Below are 23,961 nucleotides of genomic sequence, written 5' to 3'. Positions count from 1 at the left end.
CAGCCCGCGCAGACGGCCACAGCTGCCAGGAGCACCCACTTGGGGGAGTTCGCCCCCGCGGCTAAAGGAGGAACTGCTGCTGCAATCTGGTTCCTAAACCAGGGGCTGTGTTTTGGGGTGGGGTGAGGAGTTAGGTTTGAAGTCAGGAAAGGTGTGCCTCAGGATTGTATCCTTTCACCATACTTATTCAATCTATGTGCTGAGCAAAGAGCCAAGAAGCTGGACTATACGAAGAAGAGTGTGTCATCAGGATTGGAGGAAGACTCATTAACAACCTGCGTTATGCAGGTGACACAACCTTGCTTGCTGAAAGTAAAGAGGATTTGAAGCACTCACTGTTGAAGATCAAAGACCACAGGCTTCAGTATGGATTACACCTCAACATAAAGAAAATAAAAATCCTCACAACTGGACCAATAAGCAACATCATGATAAACAGAGAAAAGACTGAAGTTGTCAAGGATTTCATCTTACTTAGATCCACAATCAACACCCATGGAAGCAGCAGTCAAGAAATCAAAAGACGCACTGCATTGGGGAAATCTGCTGCAAAACACCTCTTTCAAGTGTTAAAAAGCAAAGAGGTCACCTTGAAGACTAAGGTTCGCCTGACCCAAGCCATGGTGTTTTCAATCGCCTCATACGCATGGGAAAGCTGGAGGATGAATAAGGAAGACGGAGGAAGAACTGACGCCTTTCACCTGTGGTGTTGGTGAAGAATACTGAACATACCATGGACTGCCAAAAGAAGGAACAAACCTGTCTTGGAAGCAGTACAACCAGAATGCTCCTTAGAAGCAAGGATGGCAAGATTATGGGGGGTAGGGAGTGAGATGGGGTGTGCTGTGTTAAGGGAAGGCCTGTGGGCAGGGCTCTGCTGAGTGACTAGCGGCTGGAGAACAGAGAGCAGCAAGGAGACACCGTGAGTGCAGGCAGGGGCACGGAGACGGCCCACGAGTGGACGCAGCGAGGAGAGCGCAGCGTGCCCACCACGCTCCCCAGCCCCGGGGCAGCCCCAGCCCCCTGCAGGTACAGAAGCATCCAGAAGAGGACAACCAGCTGGGTCACAGCTGGGCAGCCTAGTCCAGCACCATCTTCACCTTACATTTCCGACAACCAACAGAGTGTCAGGGAATTTTATTACATTTTAACGCCAAAATAATCAAAGTGAAACAATGCTCTCTTGGGATACAAAGGCAGCTGGACCCCAGGCTGGCCAGGGAGCCGGTCGGGAGACCACAGATACCTGCAGCCCTCACCGGGACTCAGCACCATGGCCTCGCAGAGAGCCCAGCCCGGCTTGTGCAAAGCTGCCCACGACACATGAGGCCTTTGGACTTGAGCCGCCCAGCTCAGGGATGAGAACAAGCACTGCACCACGAAGCGAAGACTCAGCACACACCTTGTCAAGTCTCACAACAGGCCCACGGGCCAGTGCTGCTCTTCCTGCTTCAGAGACTGCGAAACAGTCCAAGAGAGGCCCGCGACTGGCTCGGGATGGTCGAGCAAGAGGGCGGCAAAGCCAGGACTGTGGTCTGGAGCCCACGCTTCCTGCCAGAAGGGACACACACCATCCAAGACTCTTAACACAAAAGCTCCCAGAATCGAAAGGGACGGCATAGGGGCTCAAAGTCCTGAGTCAGCCCAGCTCCCGGCTATCAGCGCTGAGAACCTGGAGGGCTGCTTCCACTCCCTTCTCAGTGCGGTATTACCAGCTCTCACCTGCCGCGTGCCTGGTGCCCAGAAAGGCACGTCACCCCTCCAGCCTTGTTTCAGGTGGAGATCAGGTCACAGGCCGAGCCTGTACTGAGAACGAAGAACCACCAAGTGATTCCTGGAGCCCTGGTGGCACAGTGGTTAAGAGCTCAGCTGCTAACTAAAAGGTCGACAGTTTGAATCCACCAGCCGCCCCCTGGAAACCCTGTGGGGCGGTTCTACTCTGTGCTATAGGGTCGCTATGAGTCAGAATCGACTCAACAGCTACGGGTTAAGTGATTCCTGTAACTCAGCTCAGCCTTCAGGACAGCGTAAAACACAAGCCCACCATCCCTGCTCTGAACGCTGGGCCTGCGAGCCCAATTACTCAATAAATACACAAGCACACTCAACATGAGAGACCATGAGAGACTGACGATAAAAACAGACACAGTAAAAGTAAAAGCTGAGACGTCAGAAATGCCGTCAAGAAAGAGACTTACTCTGGGAACCAGGGGTGACACTTACTGCAGCTGAGGGCCAGTTTAGGAAAGAGCTTCCTGACAGTCAAAAAGAAAAGGGAAATAAGACACGTTATTGTCACTGTCATATACAGTGAGCTCAGTGCCAAATTCTGAGAGACAAACTAAAAAGCAAGAGTAAGATCTAGAGAACTGAGACAAAGAGAAACTTTTAACTTGTTCCACAAATCTAGTTTCTTACAGAATTAACGTCCTTAAGACTTGTCTTAGTCATGCAGTGCTGCTGTAACACAAACACAAGTGGATGGCTATAACGAAGAGCAATTTATTCCCTCACAGTCCAGGAGACTACAAGTCCGAATTCGGGGCACCAGCTCCAGGGGAAGGAAGGCTTTCTCTCTCTGTCGGCTCTGGGGAAGGACCTTGTCAGCAATCTTCCCCTGGTCTAGGAGTTTCTCAGCGCAGGGACCCCGGGTCCAAAGGACACGCCCCTCTCCTGGTTCTTCATTCTTGGTGGCATGAGGTCTCCCTGTCTCTGCTGGCTTCTCTCTTTTGTGTCTCAAAAGAGACTGACTCAAGATACAGCCTAATCTTGTAGATCGAGTCCTGCCTCACTAACATAACTGCCTCTAATCCTGCCTTGTTGACATCATAGAGATAGGATTTACAACACATAGGAAAATCACAACAGATGAAAAAATGGTGGACAATCACACAATACTGGGAATCATGGCCTAGCCAAGTTGACACACATTTTTGGGGGACACAAGTCAATCCATAATAAGACTAAACTTTTTTTTTTTTTTTTTAAATAAATAAAATTATCTTAAAGTGGTAACGTGTGATAGGAGACTGGATGCTGGACTGTGAGACCAGGAAGGACTCCAGCAAAGAGGCAGTCACTGCTCCAGGTTTGGCTGTGGCATCTGAGGAGGTGGCACCTGGCTGGCTGGCGTTTGCACCCTGAGCAACTGTGGACAGAGGGTTTAGGATGGACATCCAGCAGGTGGAGAACACCAGGGGTGGTGGGGTCGGGGGCCGTGGAGGAGCTCTGCTCCTCCACCCACTCACAAGCCACCAATCTAAACAGTATTTTAAATGACAAACAAATGAGACACAGGTCAAACAGAAAAAGGCCCGGCACGTGGGGACCACCATGTCGAGATCTTTCGGAAGATCTGGCCTCTCCATTTCAAGACAAAGAACCACAGTCAAACAGCATCTCAGGTCTGACTTGAGAGCTGATTTGGTATCACTGCCTTTTCAGGGTGTCAGACTGATGCGCCGCAGTGCCACCCAAAGACCAAACTGACCTGCTATTTATCACCAAGGCAACCAGGGCACCGGCCCAGCTCGGCCTCACACGCTGTGATGTCCCGGTGGCTGCGGAAAGGGCACTGGGGACCAGGAGCCCCTCCGAGCAACAGCAGCCCGTGCTGTCCTGCCCGGAGTATTCCCACAGCACTCGCCAGCCGGCAACGCGGCTACAACTGGCCCGCTACGGCGAGAACGTGTCCAAAAGCTACGTAACAACCTCGCCCGTGTAACATAAACTTCACCCTCCTGTCAGCGCGTCACTTCAAGGAAAACCACAGGTCAGGCTTTCTGTGGGACCGTCAGTCACTGGGCGAGTGGGCCCGTGGCCGGGACGGTGGTGCGCTGTGCGAAGTGCAGCACCACACGTGCCCCCGCCTGGGAGGCCTCTGAAGAACAAGTCTGTTGGACCCCCACTCCCAGGGCCACGTGCTGGCTAAAATGAAGAGCTCCCAGACATCACCGGAGAGGGTCAACACAGAGAAGCCAGAGGTTCTTCCTAAGGACCATCTCCGATGTGAGGCGCCATTCAATGAAATATTGGATTAAGAGCGGGACCACGCTGTCCCGAAATGCCTCAATCTCTGAACAACCCTAACTGAAATGTAACGCGTTTTAACCCCAACCAGAAGCTCTCTGCCCTTGCCTCGCCTGGCAGAAGTCTAACAAAGGATGATGCGAGAGGCTTCCTACTGTTGTTTCTGCAGAAGCGCCAAGCCTTGCCTTGTATGCATCTTCATTTCCTCGAGATTAAAAAAAAACAAAACCCCAATTAGAACCTCCCTGAAGCCATCCCCCAGGCACCTGCATCTCTCAGTAGGTACTGTTTCATGGCCCATGGTCCCCAACTGCTCTGCAGGTGTGCCCACCAGCAGCAGACGGACGGGCACTCACACACAGTCTGGGCAGACACAACCACACACAGCCCTCTGCCCAACCAGCCATCTGCACACAGCAGCGCCTCATCTCACTCACACTGGAAGACACCCAGGCACAGCACAGCAGGCAAACACACAACTTGTTTAAAAAGCAGCCCCAGAGTACTTAAAGACAGGTAAATAGAGTCACTAGCATCTCCCTTTCCAAACTTCCAAAACCAGTTGAGAAGTGTTTTGACTGCAGTTCAATGCCAGAGAAGAGAGAATGACGATGATACGTGTGACACCATTTTCTAGCTCCATCTCTGAGTGTTCGAATTTATTCTTTGCTACACCCCTAAGGGATGGACAAGACTCATAAAGGTTCACTGGCAGACCCAGTGTTCAAGTCCAGGTCTGACCCCAAAGTCGCTGCACTTCCGCATTAGCTTGTTTTCCTGAGACCACACACTATCCTCAACAGGAAGTCCTCTTCCAGAAAATCCACAGTCCACAGGTGCTGTCTCCGTCAAGTAAAGTGAACCACGTGCTCTCCTGAAGGTCTCCAGAAAAAAACAAGAGAAAACAACAACAGAGCCCAAGTCCTAGGAAGGGTGACTCTTGACTCGTGGGTTCTGGCGTCTCCACAGCTGAAGGTAGTCATTTCTGCTGTCTCATCCTCGTACTTTGTGGCATGGAAACAGCAAGGTCTAAGTGAGGCATGAAAGGCTTTTAAAACAAAAACACTGAACTGCTTCCTCCAGCTCCAAAGAAAGCTTTTGCTGAAACTAAAAACTGTATCATAAACTGGCGCGCACCAATTTATTTAAGCTACTCATAATTGTTTTTCCTATGAAAACTGTCATCTATAAAGTCATCTGAAGTGTGGGGAAGATCATTATGTCATGAGTTAGGTCTAGTTTTACTACTTGATATCCAAGGTTTTCACTGTTACATGCATAGAGAAAACAGAAAGCACCCTTTAAACTCCAGCACCCAATGGATGAAGGCTTCTAAAGAACGCGGTGTGAGCACACACATCTGAGTTTGCGTTCAGACTGTGCGATTACCTAGCTAATGACAACTCAGACCTCTCTCTTGTGCGTTATCTATACAAGAATGACTCTAATTAATAAAAACAAGACTTAACAGCACGGGGAATTTCACTTCTTAGGAAGGAGAGTACATAAAGATTTCATATCACACGCAGGATATGAAAATGCTAATGTACTGGCAGTTTAGTTAGACTTCTGTTTCCACCAAAACCAGACCACAAGCCACCTTTCCCTCTCTGCTGTCTTGTCTACACAGTCCTCCACTCTGGTCTACAGGCAGGTCGGTCCACTTGTGCCTGCACGTATCCCGGGCAGAAGAGGGAGACAGGCACTGTCAACAAAGACGCACTGTTTCTGGTGATCATAACGGAAGCAAAACAAAGAAAGGGTTTTCATTCATGCCTTGTCCTGTCTAGAGTCTGTTGCAGCTTCAAGGGCTGCTGCCCACTGTGAGGACCTTAATTAAAGCCTCCACCCCACTGTTAACCAGGAGCAGTCACCTGCACACAGAGCAACTTAGGGGGGACGACCTGACCACAAAGCACCGAGGAGGCCATGGAAGGAAAGGCTGGCAGCCTCGGTATTGGGGAGAGCTTCGGTTACAGGATGGGTCTAATTATTCCAAGAGCAAGTGCTTTACATTCTGAAGGGCCTGGCACACCCAGCCATGGCCCACGGCCAAGGTCCCTTCCAGTGGACTCATCCTTCCAGAACTGGTGGTGGGCACACAACACTCCATGCCTGCAAAGGCGGGCGAGTGGGTGGGTGGGCAGCAACCACCTCTCCTGCAGGGGCCATGACCTCCCCTTGCTGACATGACCTCCAGCAGATGAGCCAGGACTCAAACTACGCAGGTTCTGAGTGACGACAGAAAACAGCAGAGGCTAATAAACAACGAAAGGGCGCCTGGCTGTCCTGTGACGACGCACCCATGGACGAGGGAGAGGAGGGCTCCAAGCGTAGGCTGCTCCAAGACAACAGCGCACCACTCAGCTAACTCCAGACTGCTTGTCTTCCTCATAAATTCCGAGTAAACACTTAGCCTTCCTGAGAAGCTCTCTCCCCTACGAGCCCACCAACATCTCCACGGTATCTGGTATCAGCCCTCATCTTCCCTCCTCGGAGTCTCAAAAGATTGGCCTGCACAGGGGAGCTGGACAGGGGGGTCAGAATCCTTAGACCCCAGGTGGGCGTCCATCATTTAGCAAAAATGCCTTGTAGGAGCTCCAACATCTCACAGCCCCTCAGACTGTCCCACAACACACACCACGTGTGCCTGCGCTACCGCAGCACTTCATTGCTTAAGGACACAGTGAAAAACGCACCGGAAGGCTGCCAGGAGCCAAATCTGGGACCATCTGATCATCAGAAGGAAGACTGAGAGTAAAGCATAATAACCCATGAATCCAAGCTGATACACTAAATAAACATACAGACAGAGGGGAAAGCTCTTCCCCCCTTTGCACGCTCTTTCCTTCCACTACAAACAGAAAAGTAACTTTGTAGTGGAAGACCCCACCTTAACCAAGTGATCACAGCTGAGTCAACGGTGACAGCACAGAACGACCTCGGGGCCTCCTGACGCAGGGCCCTGGAGAGGGCACGACTTCACTTCTGGGGGCTCCTGACGAAAGCACAGAACTGGAACCTGATCAGGCAAAACCACGAGACACACCCAGATTCAGGGAGAGTCTACAAAACAGAGGCCCGTGCTTTTCAGAACCCTCAGTGTCCCGAAAGACAAAGACCATTCGAGTTAAAGGAGACTAATGAGACATGACAACCGAGTGCAGACTGTGACCCTAAGCTGGATCTGGACCCAAAACAAGACTTCGCTATTATTTAGCTGCAATACTCTATGTATTGGGACAACTGGTAAAATCTGAAAAACAGCCACAGTTCAGTTAACAGTACTACAGCTGTTAATGTCCTGATTTTGAAACCATACCGTGATCATGTAAGATAGCACTTCTTGGGAAAATACACTCAAGTATGAGGAGTAAACGGTGTCGTGTCTGCAGCTCATCCTCTATTAGTTCAGAAAAAAATAATCTGCACGTCCATATAAAGACAGAGAATGTTAAGCAAATGTGGCAAAGCATCAGCACTGGGGAACATGGCTGACAGATGTAAGAGGGTTCTTTGTACCTTCTTGCAACTCTTCTGTAAGTCTGAAATTATTTCAGATACAAAAATTTACCAAAAAACTCACGTTAGGTGGGCAGGGCTGGTCGCTCTGCCCACCAGGTGACTTGGGCAATGACGCTGGGTTCAGACGAGAAGGGAACGTGCGCCGGGACTCCACTCTTCCCTTGTGCCTTTCTCACTTCCTCCTCCAAGGGCTCAGCTGTCACAGCTTCATCTCACACACTTCCCCACTGCCTTTGAGTGGACTCAGTACATGACAACCACATGACAACTTCCTCTGTTTCTCTAACTGAGAAACGGGCAACTATCCTGTCAGGCTCCCAAAGGCTCACAGCGATGAGAGACGACTACTTCATAAAGATACATAATACTATAAAGCACATAACACGCTAAACATTTAAAATGCTAAAACCATTATAAAGCTGACCGCCAGGCACACCAGCTCTCCTAGAGGTGATTAATTCCTCGTGAAGATGGCAGGTAATTTGAATACGTTCTTTTCCAAAACTGCTTCCCAGTCCCTCACCAGATTTCTACCCCCGATATTTAACCATGGACAATTAGTGTGATTACAGACAGTGGACTGGCTTTTATTCTAACACACAACCATCAAAACAGGCATTTGTGGCTTCCTGGGCCACTGTGTTACTACTCTCGGCCTCCGAGTCTGGTGCTCTGAACCTGTGGAAAATCTACTGCCCTGTGTTACTACTCTCGGCCTCCGAGTCTGGTGCTCTGAACCTGTGGGAAATCTACTGCCTTCATTTTAGAAAAAGGAGATTATAGCCTAGAATCTAGCCCTACTCCTGCCACCAATATCCTAGCCTATTAGAAAGCCTAAAGTCCTTCAATTATAGTGACTCTATTTCTGCATTGGATTATTTTTTAAGATATGCAAAATAAGATGTACAATTACAAAATACTACAAAATGCACAAGTATAAAACACCACAATGAGACTAACAAATTTATTTTATGAAAAGCACAGAGAATATGTGACATTTCATTTGAAAAGGCAGATACGGCCATCTTAAACATACACAGTTTAATTAAACTGTGAAATATTGGGGGAAGAGGAGGGGGAGGACGGTATAAACTTGTTAGATGTCATTATCTCACCCTCAACGGACGCAAAGTAATGAAGGCGATCCAACGTCTGTCTTTTATCTGCATGTGACTGTAACTACTCTCTACACTCGACAGTCTAGGTGAGGGCAGGGGCAGTGGGCCTGGCTGTGCTCCAATCCCCACTCCACCCTCAGTCACCGACCACACATGGTCACCAGACACATGCATCAACCAGGTGCATCTGGGCAGGCCCTGGGGTAAGCCTTTTTAAAGTCATTCGTACTTCGCCATTCAGAGGGAAGTGTTTACAAAATACCTCAAGCACACGCAGCTCTGAAGCCACAGGCTGACGCAACGGGAGAAGAGAGCCCATCTCCAGAGTTCACGGCTGTTTGTGGACTGAGACACCCGTGCCCACTGCCTCCTGTCTCAGGCAGCATCATCCCAGTCACATCTGCCCCCGAGGACATCTACAAGTCCATTTCAGAGACAGGTCCAGCATGATGGTTAGTCTACTGCCTGGGCTCATCCTGAGAGATCTACACCCTGAATCAAAAATGAGCTTGTCCTGCTGGGCACTGATGTATTTAGCCTACTCTCTGGGTTCTCTAAAGCGGCAAAACCAGTGAAGCGTGTATATATGTGTGTGTATATATATACACACACACACACACACACATATATATATAGACAGAGAGAGAGTTAAGGAAACGGCTCACACAGTTGTACAGGCTGGAAAGTCCCATGTCCGTGCGTCAAACATCAGGGTGGAGGCTTCTCCTTACTCATGCAGCTGTAGGGGCTGATGAACCCAAGGTCAGCAGGTCAGACAGCAGGCCACTGGCTCACAGACTGCAGAGGCTGATGAATCCCAAGATCAGCAGGCAATACAGCAGGCCACGGGGTCAAGTCCCAAGAACGGAGGTCAGATGATAAGCCGAATACAGGATACAGAGCAAGCAAGCAAGCTTTGCCAGAATGTCCAAGGAAACTCCCCTTACAACTGATTGGCTGATCACATCAGATCGCATCATGAAGGATGACTACATCATTACATAACTGCTAAACTACAAGAATCACGGCCCAGCCAAGTTGACACACCTTAACTATCACAGTGGATAAGGCATTCTGTGAGCCTACAGACGGTAGTTTGGGCAAAAGCATTGCGTGCAGGGAAGTAAATCTGTATCCAGAGTAAGTGGATATCCCAGGAAGAATGAGATGCTGCCCTCTCCATAATCCAAGCGGTTCAATGTAATCAGTCTGCCACCAGGTTGCTGGCTGACTGCCTCGAGGAATGGTGCCATACTGGAGACTCAGTGTTGATCTCTGCTGCTGGCAGACTGGGTACGCAGCAGTGGCTATAGCCAAGTTGGTCTTGGTGAGTGGAAGTCCATGTTGCTGAGACAATGCATAACCTCCATCCCTGCCACCGTGGCCACTTTGTTCATGAGGCTATTGGGCAATGACAGGAGCAGCTGGGGAAAGAGGATGATTGGTTTCCACAGAACACGTCATCCTATCCACTTGAATGTTAAAATCCTCTTCTGCTAAGGTCACCCTTGTCAACTTGGCACCTGTACACATCTCTTTAAACCATATACAATTTCTAAAGACAATTACAAAGTCACACTTCCACCTAACAAACATGCATACAACTGAAAACACTCTAGCCCCACTTAGATCTTATAGTTCATAACTGATGAAAACGAAAGTATCTGATGCACACACAGAAGGAAGAAATACTCGTAACAATTACAATCCTCATTTCTGCAACTGATCATGTGGTCATAACTGGTATTTAGAACTACCTTCTTCAACTACCCATTCCGTATTCCTTTTACCCTGAGCAAGTACCTTAGCTGGTCATGGTGCCCGGTGGGGTGACCCAAACCTTCCTTCCTGAAGGGTCTGGGCCATTAGCAGTCATGCTGTGGTTTTCCATTGACTTTAATCACAGGGAATGGTAGCACTAAGAGACGCCCTCAGCGATCTCCCGTATTCAAGACATACTCTTCTTTACCTCCGTTACGTAATATCAATCCAATATCCCCTTGGTAGTCAGGATCAATCACACCAGCCAGTATCATAATTCCCTTTTTTCTTGTTGATCCAGAGGCATGAGGAGCCCAAAGTGGCCAGGTGGCATTCTTAACATCTAGTTCACTGGAATCTGTGTTGCGTCTCCAGGTGGGAGCATTCCTCCATTTTAGAACTAAGACCTCTAGATCCACAGAGTATAGGGTCATGGAGACAGGAAGCAAAAATTTTGCAAGTGAGTCACTAGGGGTAATAGTGAGTGGTATCACTCCCATCTCTACTCCTTGATTCCTGGAACCATGAATCCTGGCTATGGGAGAAACAGTACCATACATTACATGCTAGCTTAGAGCATATACAGCCTCCTGGAGAACGCTGTCCCAACCCTGCAAAGTACTGCCAAATAGCTGGCGCCATAACTATATCTTTAGAAGTCCATTTCATCGTTCTATCAAGCCAGCTGCTTCAGGGTGATGGGAAACATGGTAAAACCAGTGAATTCCACGAGCATGGGCCCACTACCGCACTTCATGTGCTGTGAAGTGAGGCCCTGGATCTGAGGCAATGCTGGGATACCATGATGGTGGATAAGGCATTCTGGGAGCTCACAGATGGTAGTTTTGGCAAAAGCATTGCGTGCAGGGAAAGTAAATCTGTATCCAGAGTTAAGTGTCTATCCCAGGAAGAATGAGATGCTGCCCTCTCCATAATGGAAGTGGTTCAATGTAATCAATCTGCCACCAGGTTACTGGCTGATTGCCTCGAGGAATGGTGCCATATTGGAGACTCAGTGTTGATCTCTGCTGCTGGCAGACTGGGTACTCAGCAGTGGCTATAGCCAAGTTGGTCTTGGTGAGTGGAAGTCCATGTTGCTGAGACTATGCATAACCCCCATCCCTGCCACCATGGCCACTTTGTTCATGAGGCCATTGGGCTATGATAGGAGTAGCTGCGGAAAGAGGATGACTGGTTTCCACAGAACACGTCATCCTATCCACTTGAATGTTAAAATCCTCCTCTGCTAAGATCACGCTTTGGTGAGCATTCACATGAAACACAAATATCATCACTGCTTTGGCCCATTCAGAGAGGTTGATGCACATACCTCTTCCCCATACTTCCTTGTCACCAATTTTCCAATCATGTTCCTTCCAAGTCCTTGACCATGTAGTCAAACAATTGTCACAGCCCGTGAATCAGTATACAATCGCGTATCTGGCTATTTCTCCTACCAATCAAAATGAACAACCACGTGCACTGCTCTAAGTTCTGCCCATTGGGAGGATTTCCTTTCACCTCTGTCTTTCAGGGAGGTCTCGGAAAGGGGCTGTAGTGCTTCTGCTGGCCACTTCTGAGCGGTGCCTGCATCTCGCCCAGAACCATATGTAAACCAGGCACGAGTTTTCTCTTCCTCAGTCAACTGATCATAAGGAATTCTCCATGAAGCCACAGATGTAGGCTCGGAGAAGACAGGCAATGTGACCATAGTGAAGACGACAGGCATTTGGACCACTTCCTCATACAACTTACTTGTGCCTTCAGGTACTGCTCGGACCCAATCTCATATGTATCACCACTTCCGTTTAATGATGGCATGCTGCTGCACACATCCCACTTTATGGCTCTGTGGGTCAGATAACATCCAGTTCATGATGGGCAGCTCAGGCTGTACAGTGACTTGGTGGTCCATGGTTAAGCATTCAGTCTCTATTAAGCCCCAGTGACAAGGCAAAAGCTGTTTCTCAAAAGGAGAGTAGTTATCTGCAGAGGATGGCAAAGCTTTGCTCCAAAACCCTAAAGGTCTGCACTGTGATTAGCCAATAGGGGCCTGCGCCAAAGACTCCAAACAGCATCTCTGTCTGTCTGCCACTGACACTTCAAGCACCACTGGATCAGCTGGATCATACAGCCCAAGTGGCAGAGTGGCTTGCATGGCAACCTGACCTTGTTCTGAGCTCGACACAAAACTAGCAGCTTTTTGAGTCACTTGATAAATAGGCCAGAGTAGCACACCCAAATCAGGACACGTTGCCTCCAGGATCCAAAGAGGCCCAGCAGGTGTCGTGCCTTTTTAGTTGTAGGAGGGGCCAGATGGCGCAACTTATCCTTCACTTTAGACGGAATATCTTAACATGCTCCCACACCACTGGACTCCTAGAAATTTCGGTGAGAAGGAAGGCTCCTGAATTTCTGTCAGATCAATTTCCCACCCTCAGGCAAGCAAATGTTTCACCAATAAGCCAGAGTCATTAATACTTCTTCCCTACTAGGTTCAATCAACATAATGTCATCAATGTAATGGACCGGTGTGACGTCTTGTGGAAGGGAAAGGTGATCAAGGTCCCTGCGGACAAAATTATGACATACGGCTGGAAAATCGATATACCTCTCAGGTAAGACAGTGAAGGTGTACTGCTGACCTTGCCAACTGAAGGCAAACTGCTTCCAGTGCTCCTTTGAAACTAGAATCAAGAAAAAGGCATTGGCCAGCTGAACAGCTGCATACCAGGTACCAGGAGCTGTCTCAACTTGCTCAAGCAACAAAACCATAGCTGGAACAGCAAATGCAATTGGGGTCACCACCTGGTTAAGTTTTCGATAATCCACTGCCATTCTCCAAGATCCATCTGTTTTTTGCACAGGCCAAACAGGCGAGTTGAATGTGGATACGGTGGAAATTACCACCCCTGCATCCTTCAAGTCCTTTATGGTGGCAGTAATCTCTGCAATCCTTCCAGGAATGCAGTATTGCTTTTGGCTTACTATTTTCCTAGGTAGGGGCAGTTCTAATGGCTTCCACTTGGCTTTTCCTACCATAATAGCCCTTGCTCCACTTGTCAGGGATCCAATGAGGGGGTTCTGCCAGTTGCTGAGTATATGTATTCCAATTATGCATTCTGGGACTGAGAAAATCACTATAGGATGGGTTTAGGGACCCACAGGATCTACTGTGAGACGAACCTCAGCTAAGACTCCATTAATAACCTGACCTCCATACACTTGTGGGCCGCAGGGACGTTTTGGGTCTCTGAGAATTAGTGGCAGTTCAGAGCCAGTATCCAGTAATCCCCTAAAAGTCTGATTATTTCCTTTTCCTCAATGAACAGTCACTCTCATAAAAGGCTGTAGATCCCTTTGGAGAAGGCTGGGAGAGAGATTAACAGTATACATTTTTGGCAGTGTAGTGGGGTCTTTCCTCAAGGGAATCCAGTCTCCCCTTCATTTGAGGGGCTGTGGGTCTGTAAACTGGCTTAAGTCTGGAAACTGATTGAGGGGTTGTGACTCTATTCTGGTGATTCGACTTAAGACTGCCGTTCGCTTGACCTAGAATTCTTCCGCTTATACAGATCAAGTAAATAATTAGTAGATTTTCCATATATTTCACTCCTAGGGACACCATGACTAAGTAGCCAATGCCATTAAGTCCGTAAGTGTCAGACTATTCTGATTACTGCTTTGACTCCGCCGTGCACTACGGTAGTCATGCCCACCTTGTCTTTATCGACTGACTGCCACCACTTGGCCCCTCTCACCATGGGGTCCAATCAACCCCATTGCAGTTAGGTGTCTTAATTCAGTCAGGGCAGTTCCCACTGTCAAATCTGACTTACATAAAATAGCAATAACAGCAGTCTTCAAGGATACTAGGGCTCCCCTCACAAATTTGTTCCTTGTCATTGTGATAAAAGGTGTATCCTCTGGGCACTCCATGTGTGGGTCTGTGGATCTAACCTGATAAATCCACTCTAGCATGCCAAATTTCCCTAAGCTATTAGATACTTTCTTCTAGAGTATACCAAGGTAGGCCTGGTACTTCAACTTGATTTAGTGTAGGCCACTGCGTAATCTATGCTTCAGAGAACCAACCAAATAAACTATTAGATCCTTTCCTAATCTCTTGAGCTGAAACACTGAAGAATCTGTGCTTAGTGGGCCCATTTCAATAAACTCAGACTGATCTCACTTTATGTTTCTTGCACCATTTTCCCACACATATTTCCCCAAGTTGCTGTTTGTACATATTAGAAAAGCCAAGAAGTTCTTTTGGGGTGTAGTGTACCTCCTCCTGGGTCACACTTTGTACTTCACCTTTTGGGGCTCAATAGGACTCAAGTCTATAGTTATAGGTCTAGAAGCAAAATCGGGTGGTGGGGATGGGTCCTGGGAACATTCAGCAATGTCTGGTAAGGCATCTATCTACCTCAGGTGATGCCCCAGACAATGTCTCAGGCAATGACTCAAAGATGCGACGCCAGCCGATATCTCGGAAAAAGGCTCTTCAGACACAGCTGGGTCAATCTCATCAGACGGGGGTTGAGGGGATAATGATTTGACTGGGGAGGCTGGCTTAGCGGACAAAGATGGAGTGATCTCTTCAGACGAGAGTAAGAGGGCTGGTCCTGTTGGCAGGATTGATTCAATGGAATTTAGGGGCTCAGGGTCCCCTGCTTCCTGATTCTCTGCCCACATGTCCCCATCCCAAGTTTCACGATCCCAATTCTTCCCAATCAACACCCTCACTTTAACTTCAGACACCATTCAAGGTTGAGAATTCAGTTGACAATGTAATTCAGCCACTCTTACAATAAGACTCTGGGTTTGGTTTTCAGCAATATCAGCTCTTTTATAACAAGATATAAGGGTTTCTTTCAGGGCACAAGTGATAACTTTGAGGTCTTTTTTGTGATGCTTGAGCTGTGATTCCAAAGCCCTGAGCTCATCTCTTTCTTTCACGACTTTGCCTAGCAAAAGTAGGACCAACCAACCAGCCTCCCCATACTTCCCATTCTGACAAAACTGTAGAACAGTATCAAACGTGTTCACCCAGGGCCTCGTTTCTCATCAACACTTGCTCTATTGGCAGTGATACTTTGTGTATTTCTATTGCCACCTCATGCCATGGATTAGCAATGCCCTCTTTACTACTGGAAGTAGAGTTAACAGCATCTTTAAGACTAGTCAGACTTGAGAACGAATTGAGAAAGCTCATCCTTATGATTTTGTTTCTCTAAAACCACTCTCGGTACCAAATGTCCTAGGCTGGGTTCTCCAGAGAAGCAAAATCAATGAAGCATAAACATATAGAGAGAGATTTATCTCAAGGAAATGACTCATGTGGCTGTGGAGGCTGGCAAGTTCCAAGTCTATGGATCAGGTGTCAGGCTAGTGGCTTCTCTTGACTCACGTACCTGCAAGGCTAACAAATCCAAGTTGAGCAGGTCAGATGGCAGGCCACTGGCTCATGGACTGTGAAAGCTGATGAATCCCAAGATCAGCAGACAATACGACAGGCTGCTGGTTCAAGTCCCAAGAACCAGAGGTCAGATGACGACAAGCCGGATGCAGGATCCAGAGCAAGCAAGCAAGCTTTGCCAGAACATCCATATATATATTGGATGCAGGCCACAGTCCCAAGGAAACTCCCCTTACAAATGATTGGCTAATCGCATCAGATCACATCAAGGAGGATGATTACATCATTACATAACTGCTAAACCACTGAGAATCACGGCCCAGCCAAGCTGACACACAACCTTAACCTTTACACCTACCCTCCTAAAAAGACCTACTTCCTCCCCCCTCAGCATCAGGACCAACATCTTGAATATACTGTATCTCTGTTTGTCAGTTCCTCCTATACAGTCACACCAAAATCCCTTTAGGCAAACCAAGGCTGAGAAATTTGGGGTTAAGAGTAACTTCTGCGGCAAATTATAATAGCTATCAACCTTCTAAAAAATTACCATTTCAGATTTAGGTCTCAGCAGGAATTTATGTTCCGTGGACTGGTCCACGTCAGGTGTAGGATCCCAGGCATTTTGCCAGCTAAAAACAGGATCATAAGAAGTATCTAAGTCCATTCACCAAATGTGACGCTCTCACTGAACGACAGAACCCCGACTATGGCACACTCCTCATCAAACACACACACCCCCTCCAGGAAGGTACAAAGAAGGTCCTGTGTGTGTTATCACACAGCCCCTAACTACCTTAGGAAGTTTCTGTACCGCCGAAGTGGAGCACTCCCTTGCAATGAGAAAAACGCCCTTATATGTGTTTACAGCAGGCTTGAAAGGCACTGTACGTAGACAGGAAAATAAGAATGATTTGAAGTAATTAACAGGTGGCATCCATTTACTTAGCAATAGCTAGCTAGAAAAAGAGACTAATGTTCTGAGCATGACCTCCCACAAGGAAAGAAAAAAAAACTTTAAGAGGTACAATAATGAAATTCTGAAACAATAATGTTCAGAAAAAATAAGCCAGAAGAGAAGCTACAAAATAGGAAAGAATGTCACTAACAACTATAACATTTTCCACAAAATTAAGACTCAGTGTCTTCCTTTTGGATAAATCAACAGAAATTACTTCACACAAGGTTGTCTGTAAAAAAGTGAACAAGTCAAAAATACTTTATATCACACATCTGTTAGTGTACCCCTTACAGAAAGCAGTCACACATGCTCACAGTGGCCCTAACTCCCAGAGTAAAAGCCTCTAAATTTTAAAATGTCTTCCATGTGAAAAAGGTGTCCAAATGGTAACACCTATGGCCAGCAGCAAAACAAAAAATATACAGTGTCTACAGAAGATATACGGTTAACTTGGAGAGAAAAAAAAAGAAAGAAAATCAAGAACACACCTCAAAATTTAAGCGGTGGTCAGTTGAGTCCATAATTAAAGTTTTTATACCCCGAATTACAGGCTATTAATTAGTGGTCCCCTAACACATTTCAATAAATAAATGTCCAGTGACAACAATGGGATCGGAGGTCAATGGTTATCTCGCTCACTCCAGCCCCCAGCTACCGCAGGACGGCCTTTCAGACCGCTGCTGGCATTGTTCCTTCTGGCTGAGGGAGGATGGGAATTTTTAAATTTCTTTCACTTCGACCTAAACTTCCTAAAGGGAGTGCAAAAAATACCCTATAAGAATTGAAAACTATGTTAATAATAACTATGTAGAAATATTTCAAAGCATACAATAATCCATTTTTTTACACTGATGTTTTAAGGTTTTTGTTCACAAAATTCCTTTGCCACCTTATACTGTATTTTATTTACCATCATTTAAATCCAGCCATAAAGCAAAGGGAAAACGGGAAAGGGAAAACAATGGAGGGTCACACGTAGGTAACAGCTTTCATTTCCAGAATAAGCGAGTAGTTGTTATTAGTCCTCTTTTTTTCCCCACCATGGTAGGGGGAGGAGGACGCGAGAAGAAAAGGGATAAAGAAGATGGCATTACCCTCCTTGGGTAAGAAGCATTAAACTCGTCTCCAATGCGTCGCAACTCCTGTGCAATCCGTATCTCCGGGCGCAGGTCTGCAGGTACGGCCTGAGACTGCCTCATGGAAGCTGCATCAGAACAAACAAAACAAAAATCACGTTGTTTTCCGCAGATCATTTAGAACGTTCCAAATCCCACCTCACACACTCCGTCCCGTTTCTGGAAGCTCTCTAACTACAAGATTTACAACAACGTACTGGAAGTTCATTGTGGCAGGGTGTGTTACCTAACTGGAGGTTCAGAGCTACAAAAGTTAAAGACACCCGACCATTCGTTACACGCTGCCATTTCAAGACGACAAACATCCGCAAACAAGTACAATAAATATCATCAAAGACATGCACTCGGAACATGTTAGAACATCAACATACAGGTCAGTACAGTAACTACTTTGGCCTTAATAGAACCAAAAACCAAAACTGTTGCCGTGGAGTCGATTCCGACTCATAGTGACCCTAGAGGACAGAGTAGAACCGCCCCATGGGATTTCCAAGGAGCGGCTGGTGGATTCGAACTGCTGACCTTTTTGTTAGCAGCCTGAGCTTTTGACCACTGTGCCGCCAGGGCCTCTTCAGTCTTAACACAAGATAAAATTCCTAGCAAAACTTCAAACATCATACGAGAGAATCAAGAGAAACAGTTGTCCAAAGTGAAACTAAAACAGCTACCTGAATGAGATCATCTCTACGGAAGCAGGGACTGTGACAGGAACAGCCAGTCTTCAGAAATGCTGTCACAGGGCTAAACGAAAGCGCAAGTGCCGGTCTTGTCTCAGTATTAGTGAGGCCAGTAAGACGGATTCAAGACTCCAAACACCACCGGGCAGAGGAAGTGTACTGGGTGTAGGAGCAGAGGCATTTTTGAAAGGAGAAAAAGGAGGGAGGGTTGCCCTCTCGTTGAGCTGTCACTAAATCCCACCCAGCACATTCATCTGTTTGTCAATGACATCAGACACAAATGAAGACGAACAAAATTTTGAGTTGTCAAAAGACCACCTTCCTATTATGTTACAATAGTCTCCACTCACCATATGGAAAAGCATCACACTCAGAGAAAATAGCTGAGTAACACATGTCCAGAAAAAAAGAGAAGATGCTTGGATTTCAACTGCTGTTCACACGTGACCTATGTTCATTTGCTGTTAAGATGGGCAGACTGCACTCACCATTCAACACAATTGTTCCGATTTAAACACAGCAAACTATTTTAAAAACCTACAGTTGAGTTTTGTAATAACATTAATAGTTTCCTGTTTTGTATTTTTATAAAAGGTCAATAAAACTGATGTTGATTCATAGCTCTATAAAAGCTAACTTTTTGAAGAGTTTTTTACAATTCTCAAGACTCTTATTTCATCTCTGTCCCCAAGTCCCCATACAAGTGAATTTAACAATGACCCCAAAAAGACAGGAGTGCCTGGAAGAGACAAGGTATCACACATGCCATGTGGGGGTGGGCGTGAGGGGCTGAACACCTAAATCTTGTCCGGAATCATCTGCACTTACGAATAAGGCAGAGGAAAACACTGCTCAAGGAAGACCAGAAGGCTGATGGTGGGGAAAACCTCAGGGAGAGTCAGACACGTCCCCATATACGCGCCCAATCACACAAAAAACCACATCGTCTGTGCCGCTCCCGCACAAACATCTCTGACATTAATCAAATTAAATTGTAAATGCCTGAGCTGGCATAACAGAATTTCAGTGCAGACATGATCATTTGACATGTGATAATGAATAGGTCACTTCCTCTGCCTATGCATATGGCCCTGCAGGGGTTACTACAGCACAGGTACCAGATCAACACTATTCTTTTTACCCTGCTGGCAATCAGGTATTCCGTCCCCCAAGTTAGAAGCCTTTTACAAGCTAACTTGCTGTTAAGGAAAAGGAAAATATGTGTCGTTTGAGGGTCTACCTCGTCAGGTCTGCAGCGGGCTCCGCAGGTGTGGTCTCAGGCAAGCCCCGCGATGAGATGCGCTTGCCCACAGACAAGGTGAACAGTCAGCCAGCAGGGTGTTCCACGGCCTCGGTCACCCACCTCTACTGGGGTTCAGAGCCTCGCTTGTTCCCCTCTAGACATGGTTCTCCTTGAAAGAATAATTTACCTTCAATCCTAGAGTCAGAAACGAACAAAAAGCTACCAAAATAAAATCTGTGGAATACAGATTGTGCGTTTTACAAGATGGCAGATTAGTGAAAACTGCTGGCCAGGTTGCCTGATGTTTAGTAAGCTAAGATATCCACTAATTTACTCCAATTATGAACGTCCATGTGCCAGACATGGTCCTAGGAGGTGGTACTGGGTACTGCAGTGGAAGAGGCCAGGCTCTGATTTCATCCGTGGAGCTTCATTCTCATGGATTAAACATTTAATTTCAACTAAATGTTAAGCTTCTCCTGGGCAAGCATGCTTGTAAGTGTACCTTATACGTCTTCTAATACAACATAAAAGTAACTCCCCCAAACCCTAGGTGAATCCTATTACATTCTATTTAACACCTTTCCTTACATGTGTGGTTTAAAAGCTCTGCCTGGTTCATGCATGAGCTGGCAACCAGAAGCACAAAGCCAGGAGCCAGCCTGTGTCAGAAGTCAGTTACGCAAAGCCAACACCTAGTCAACGTGTCAACCCAGCTGGCAGCTAAGAAGGAAACATGGAACCTTGCTGGCCCAATTCAACGTGTTCATCTTACAGACAAGGATGCTAAGCTTTCTGGGGTAAGGAGGAAAAGCGGACAGACAGATGGCCTGCTTCTTGTATTAAAAGAAAAAGCTCAGTTGATGTTAGCTTTAATAAAGGCACTGATGTAGACATATCCATGAGGTTCTGGGAGCCTCAGTGGAGTGGAAGACTAAGGGGTGGGGGGGTGTCCGTGGGAGGCCAGGAGCCCGCACTGCTACAAACAAGCTCCCTAAACGATCCTGGAGCAGACAGCTACAGACCACACCTGGGAAATACTGAGCAAAGGGGAAGAAACCACGGAGGAGACACCCCGATACCAGTAAGAGTTAGCAAAGCTGTATTAACCGAAGATGATGAATTACACCGGGGTCAGGATACACTGTAACTGGCGGTAGTTAGGGATCAGTAAGAGATCCATCAACTGTACTCACGTGTATTTTTTTAAGTTGTCATAAAATAGTAATGTATAATAAAAATTGCACTTTGCAAAGCAGAATGCTCTGTCTAGACCACTCTAAAATCACACCTACCCTCACTTGGTTTTTAAACAAGAACGGTTTCAGTTTTTTTCGAAGCAAAACAAAAGCAATTCTTGATCCTTGAACCTGTAAACCTAAAATTCATGGCCAACATTCAGTCTGCATAAAGAGCTAGCAAATATCTACATAGACTATACAGCTATAAAGTCAAATTGTAAAACAAAAATTCTATTTAAATATTTCAAAAGGCATTCTATTCCTATATTTTAAAAAGGTAGCTTTAATCTGTTAATACAGTGCATTTTTCAATATAAATGTCAAAAATTATTTTTCAAGTGATAAAATATCTTCCTTTTGGGGAAAGGACTGTTTGTTAACTTCATCACCAACATTGGTGACTGTCTTGTTTGGTCTCAGGCCACACAAGAAGCTAACAGAGGACAGAATGGGGTCTGGTGGTCCAACCTACAGAATCTGCCTGTCGGCCCGACGGGCGCTGGTCAGAGCCAGAATTAGGGATTTTATTCTCTATCACCCGTGGGCTTAACTCTGCCCCACAGTCACCCAGAGCAAGAACCTCTTTGCACATCTCTCACCAGAGTCAGGTCAGCTGGGCGGATGGGCTGCCTCAACGGAAAGGAGTCCACAGGTATGGTCTTCCAAGGTGTGCCTGCAGCCCGGTGGGGTTCAGAGGCAGGGAAGTGTGAAAAACGCACCCACTCCAACCTCACTACCGTATCCTACCTGGACGCCAACCAAACCATTCCAATTTTAATATAGTCAGCCTATCAAAAAGATAGCTTAAGTTTATACCTCCAGTCTATAAAGAAGTATCCAGCATAGAAATTTACCTAACAATCATACATGTTGATAAATGATCAATAAAATGAGTCTTTACAAAGAAAATCCTACTTCCAAACAGGATCACACTTCAGGCTTTGCGGTTGTTAATTGTCACTGAGTCAATTCTGACTCATGACAACACCCCTGTGTCAGAGTAGAAACACTCCATAGGGTTTTCAAGGATGGGACCTTTCGGAAGCCAGGCCTATCTTCTGAGAAGGCACCTCTGGGTGGGTTGGAACTGCAACCTTTTGACTAGTAGATGAGCACTTAACCGTTTGCACCACCCAGGGACTCCTATCTGTGGTCAGGTTTTTAATACATATTTTAGGGGAGTGCAATTCAATCCACAACAACCAGTGTGGCAGCCAGCCTCCAAGATGGCCCCCAGTGATCCTCACCTCCTGGTATTCAGTCTTGCACAGCCCCGTCACACTGGGCCAGCACGGGTCTATGTGACTGAGAGAATAAGGCAGAGGTGAAGGTATGCCATTTCTGAGATTAAGTTACAAAAGACTTGGCAGCTTCTGTCTTGGTTCCTCATCTCTCTCTCACGTATCCTTTTCTCTTGGATCATTTTTTAAAAAAAGTCTTCATCTGAAACTTAAAATCTCCTTTTTTAAGTAGGAAGACCAAGTTTTTAACATTTTACACGAACATAAAACTTCAGGAAATTTTTCAAAGGGAAAATCCTTATGAGGTACATTTTCATTCATAGAAAATGTAGTTTTAGCATGTGAGAAGTCATTTCACTCCACAAACCTGGCAGCAAAACTTAAGGAAAAATAAAAATAAAAAAGCATCATGAAGCATAAACAGATGTCAATGCAAAGCTACAGCAAAGCAGTAAAGGGCAAAGTCTGAAGTCCACAGGAGGCTGGCTCCAACCCCGCAAGCACCTGACTGAGGCAGAGGTAACCTGCTGGATTCACGTTTTCTGTCTGTTTACTCGTAACAAAAACCACTGATCAAAGTTTTTATAATGCAATTTTGTTAGGCCCAATAATTGCATCAAAAGTGTGATATGTTAGCTGAATTTCCATCAAAATTCTTAGAAATAATTTTTTTTTTTTATAGTCAGAAGTTACTGCTATTATTATTTTATATGGGAAAATGCCAGAAGCTATAATCGATTCATTCTTCTATACCCAGGATGGGGTATTTTTCAATGCCAAGAACTCTGAGTTCCTAAAAGATGCACATTATTTAATCAGCAGACTGTTCTGGTTCAGCTGCACAACTACTTTCCAACCCATAAGGTAATTTCAAATCCTAAAACCTCCACAATTGAAAAAAATTAATAGCGGGGTTAAGTGGCCAGTAGTGAAATCACATTGATAGTGAAATTAATATTGTGGTTAAAGTGGTTGATAGTGAAAAGGGCTTTCTGTAGTACTGCTAGTCAATACAGGAAAATCAAAAAGAAAAAAGGCTGTAAATTCACAATCAACTCAACAGTCAAGACAAACCTTCTGATCTCTCCTGAATGTCCAACAGCTTCTAGCCCCTAGTTACAGACAGCAAGTGTTCCAAGGCAATGACATGCATCCAGCTCTTTCTAAACCCCGCAGCCCAAGCTCTCTGAGGGAGCCGCCCGACATTTAAGGGGACATGCGTGGGTGGGGGGGTGTCACACAGGAGCCTTCGCGCAGCTGCCGTTTCCTCCTGAGGAACAGCACCGGCATGGCTCACACCTCCCGTGAGCTACCAGCCACATCCCCCACCTCTGCAGACAGTCCCCAGGTTATGAACATCCAACTGATGGACAACTCGTACTCAAGAACCGACTGCCATGAAGCCTCTTATGTTAAACTATGAGTTTGATACCGTGGTTCAGTGACAACAGGAGACGCGCACTGCCGGGTGACATTCAGGAACACACTGTGCAGTCCGGACGCGTCTAAGTGTTGTATATGCACAAAACAGTAAAACAGACGCCGTACACCACGACCAGTATTTGACTAAAACAGACGCCGTACGCCACGACCAGTATTTGACTAAAACA

At 46.5% G+C, this 23,961-nt stretch overlaps 1 protein-coding gene across 9 annotated transcripts in view; it reads right to left on the bottom strand.

The window, feature by feature from the left end:
- Window positions 1-23,961, bottom strand: part of BCL2L11 (BCL2 like 11) — a 65,313-nt gene that overhangs the window by 7,485 nt on the left and 33,867 nt on the right. For 4 of the 9 annotated variants that reach the window (XM_023734392.1, XM_023734400.1, XM_023734417.1 and 1 more), the window contains one exon: window positions 17,271-18,017. The exons of 2 other annotated variants lie outside the window; for them this stretch is intronic. In XM_023734392.1, coding sequence (XP_023590160.1) covers window positions 17,803-18,017 — 215 coding nt within the window. In that variant the 3' untranslated portion in view covers window positions 17,271-17,802. Of the gene's footprint in view, window positions 1-17,270; window positions 18,018-23,961 lie in introns of those variants that run through there. 3 more of the 9 variants (XM_012556056.2, XM_023734426.1, XM_023734431.1) reach the window with 1 other exon arrangement.

This window comes from Trichechus manatus, unplaced genomic scaffold, assembly GCF_000243295.1.
Source record: "Trichechus manatus latirostris isolate Lorelei unplaced genomic scaffold, TriManLat1.0 scaffold00004, whole genome shotgun sequence".
NCBI lineage: Eukaryota > Metazoa > Chordata > Mammalia > Sirenia > Trichechidae > Trichechus > Trichechus manatus.
This window is presented reverse-complemented; position numbering and strand designations above follow the sequence as displayed.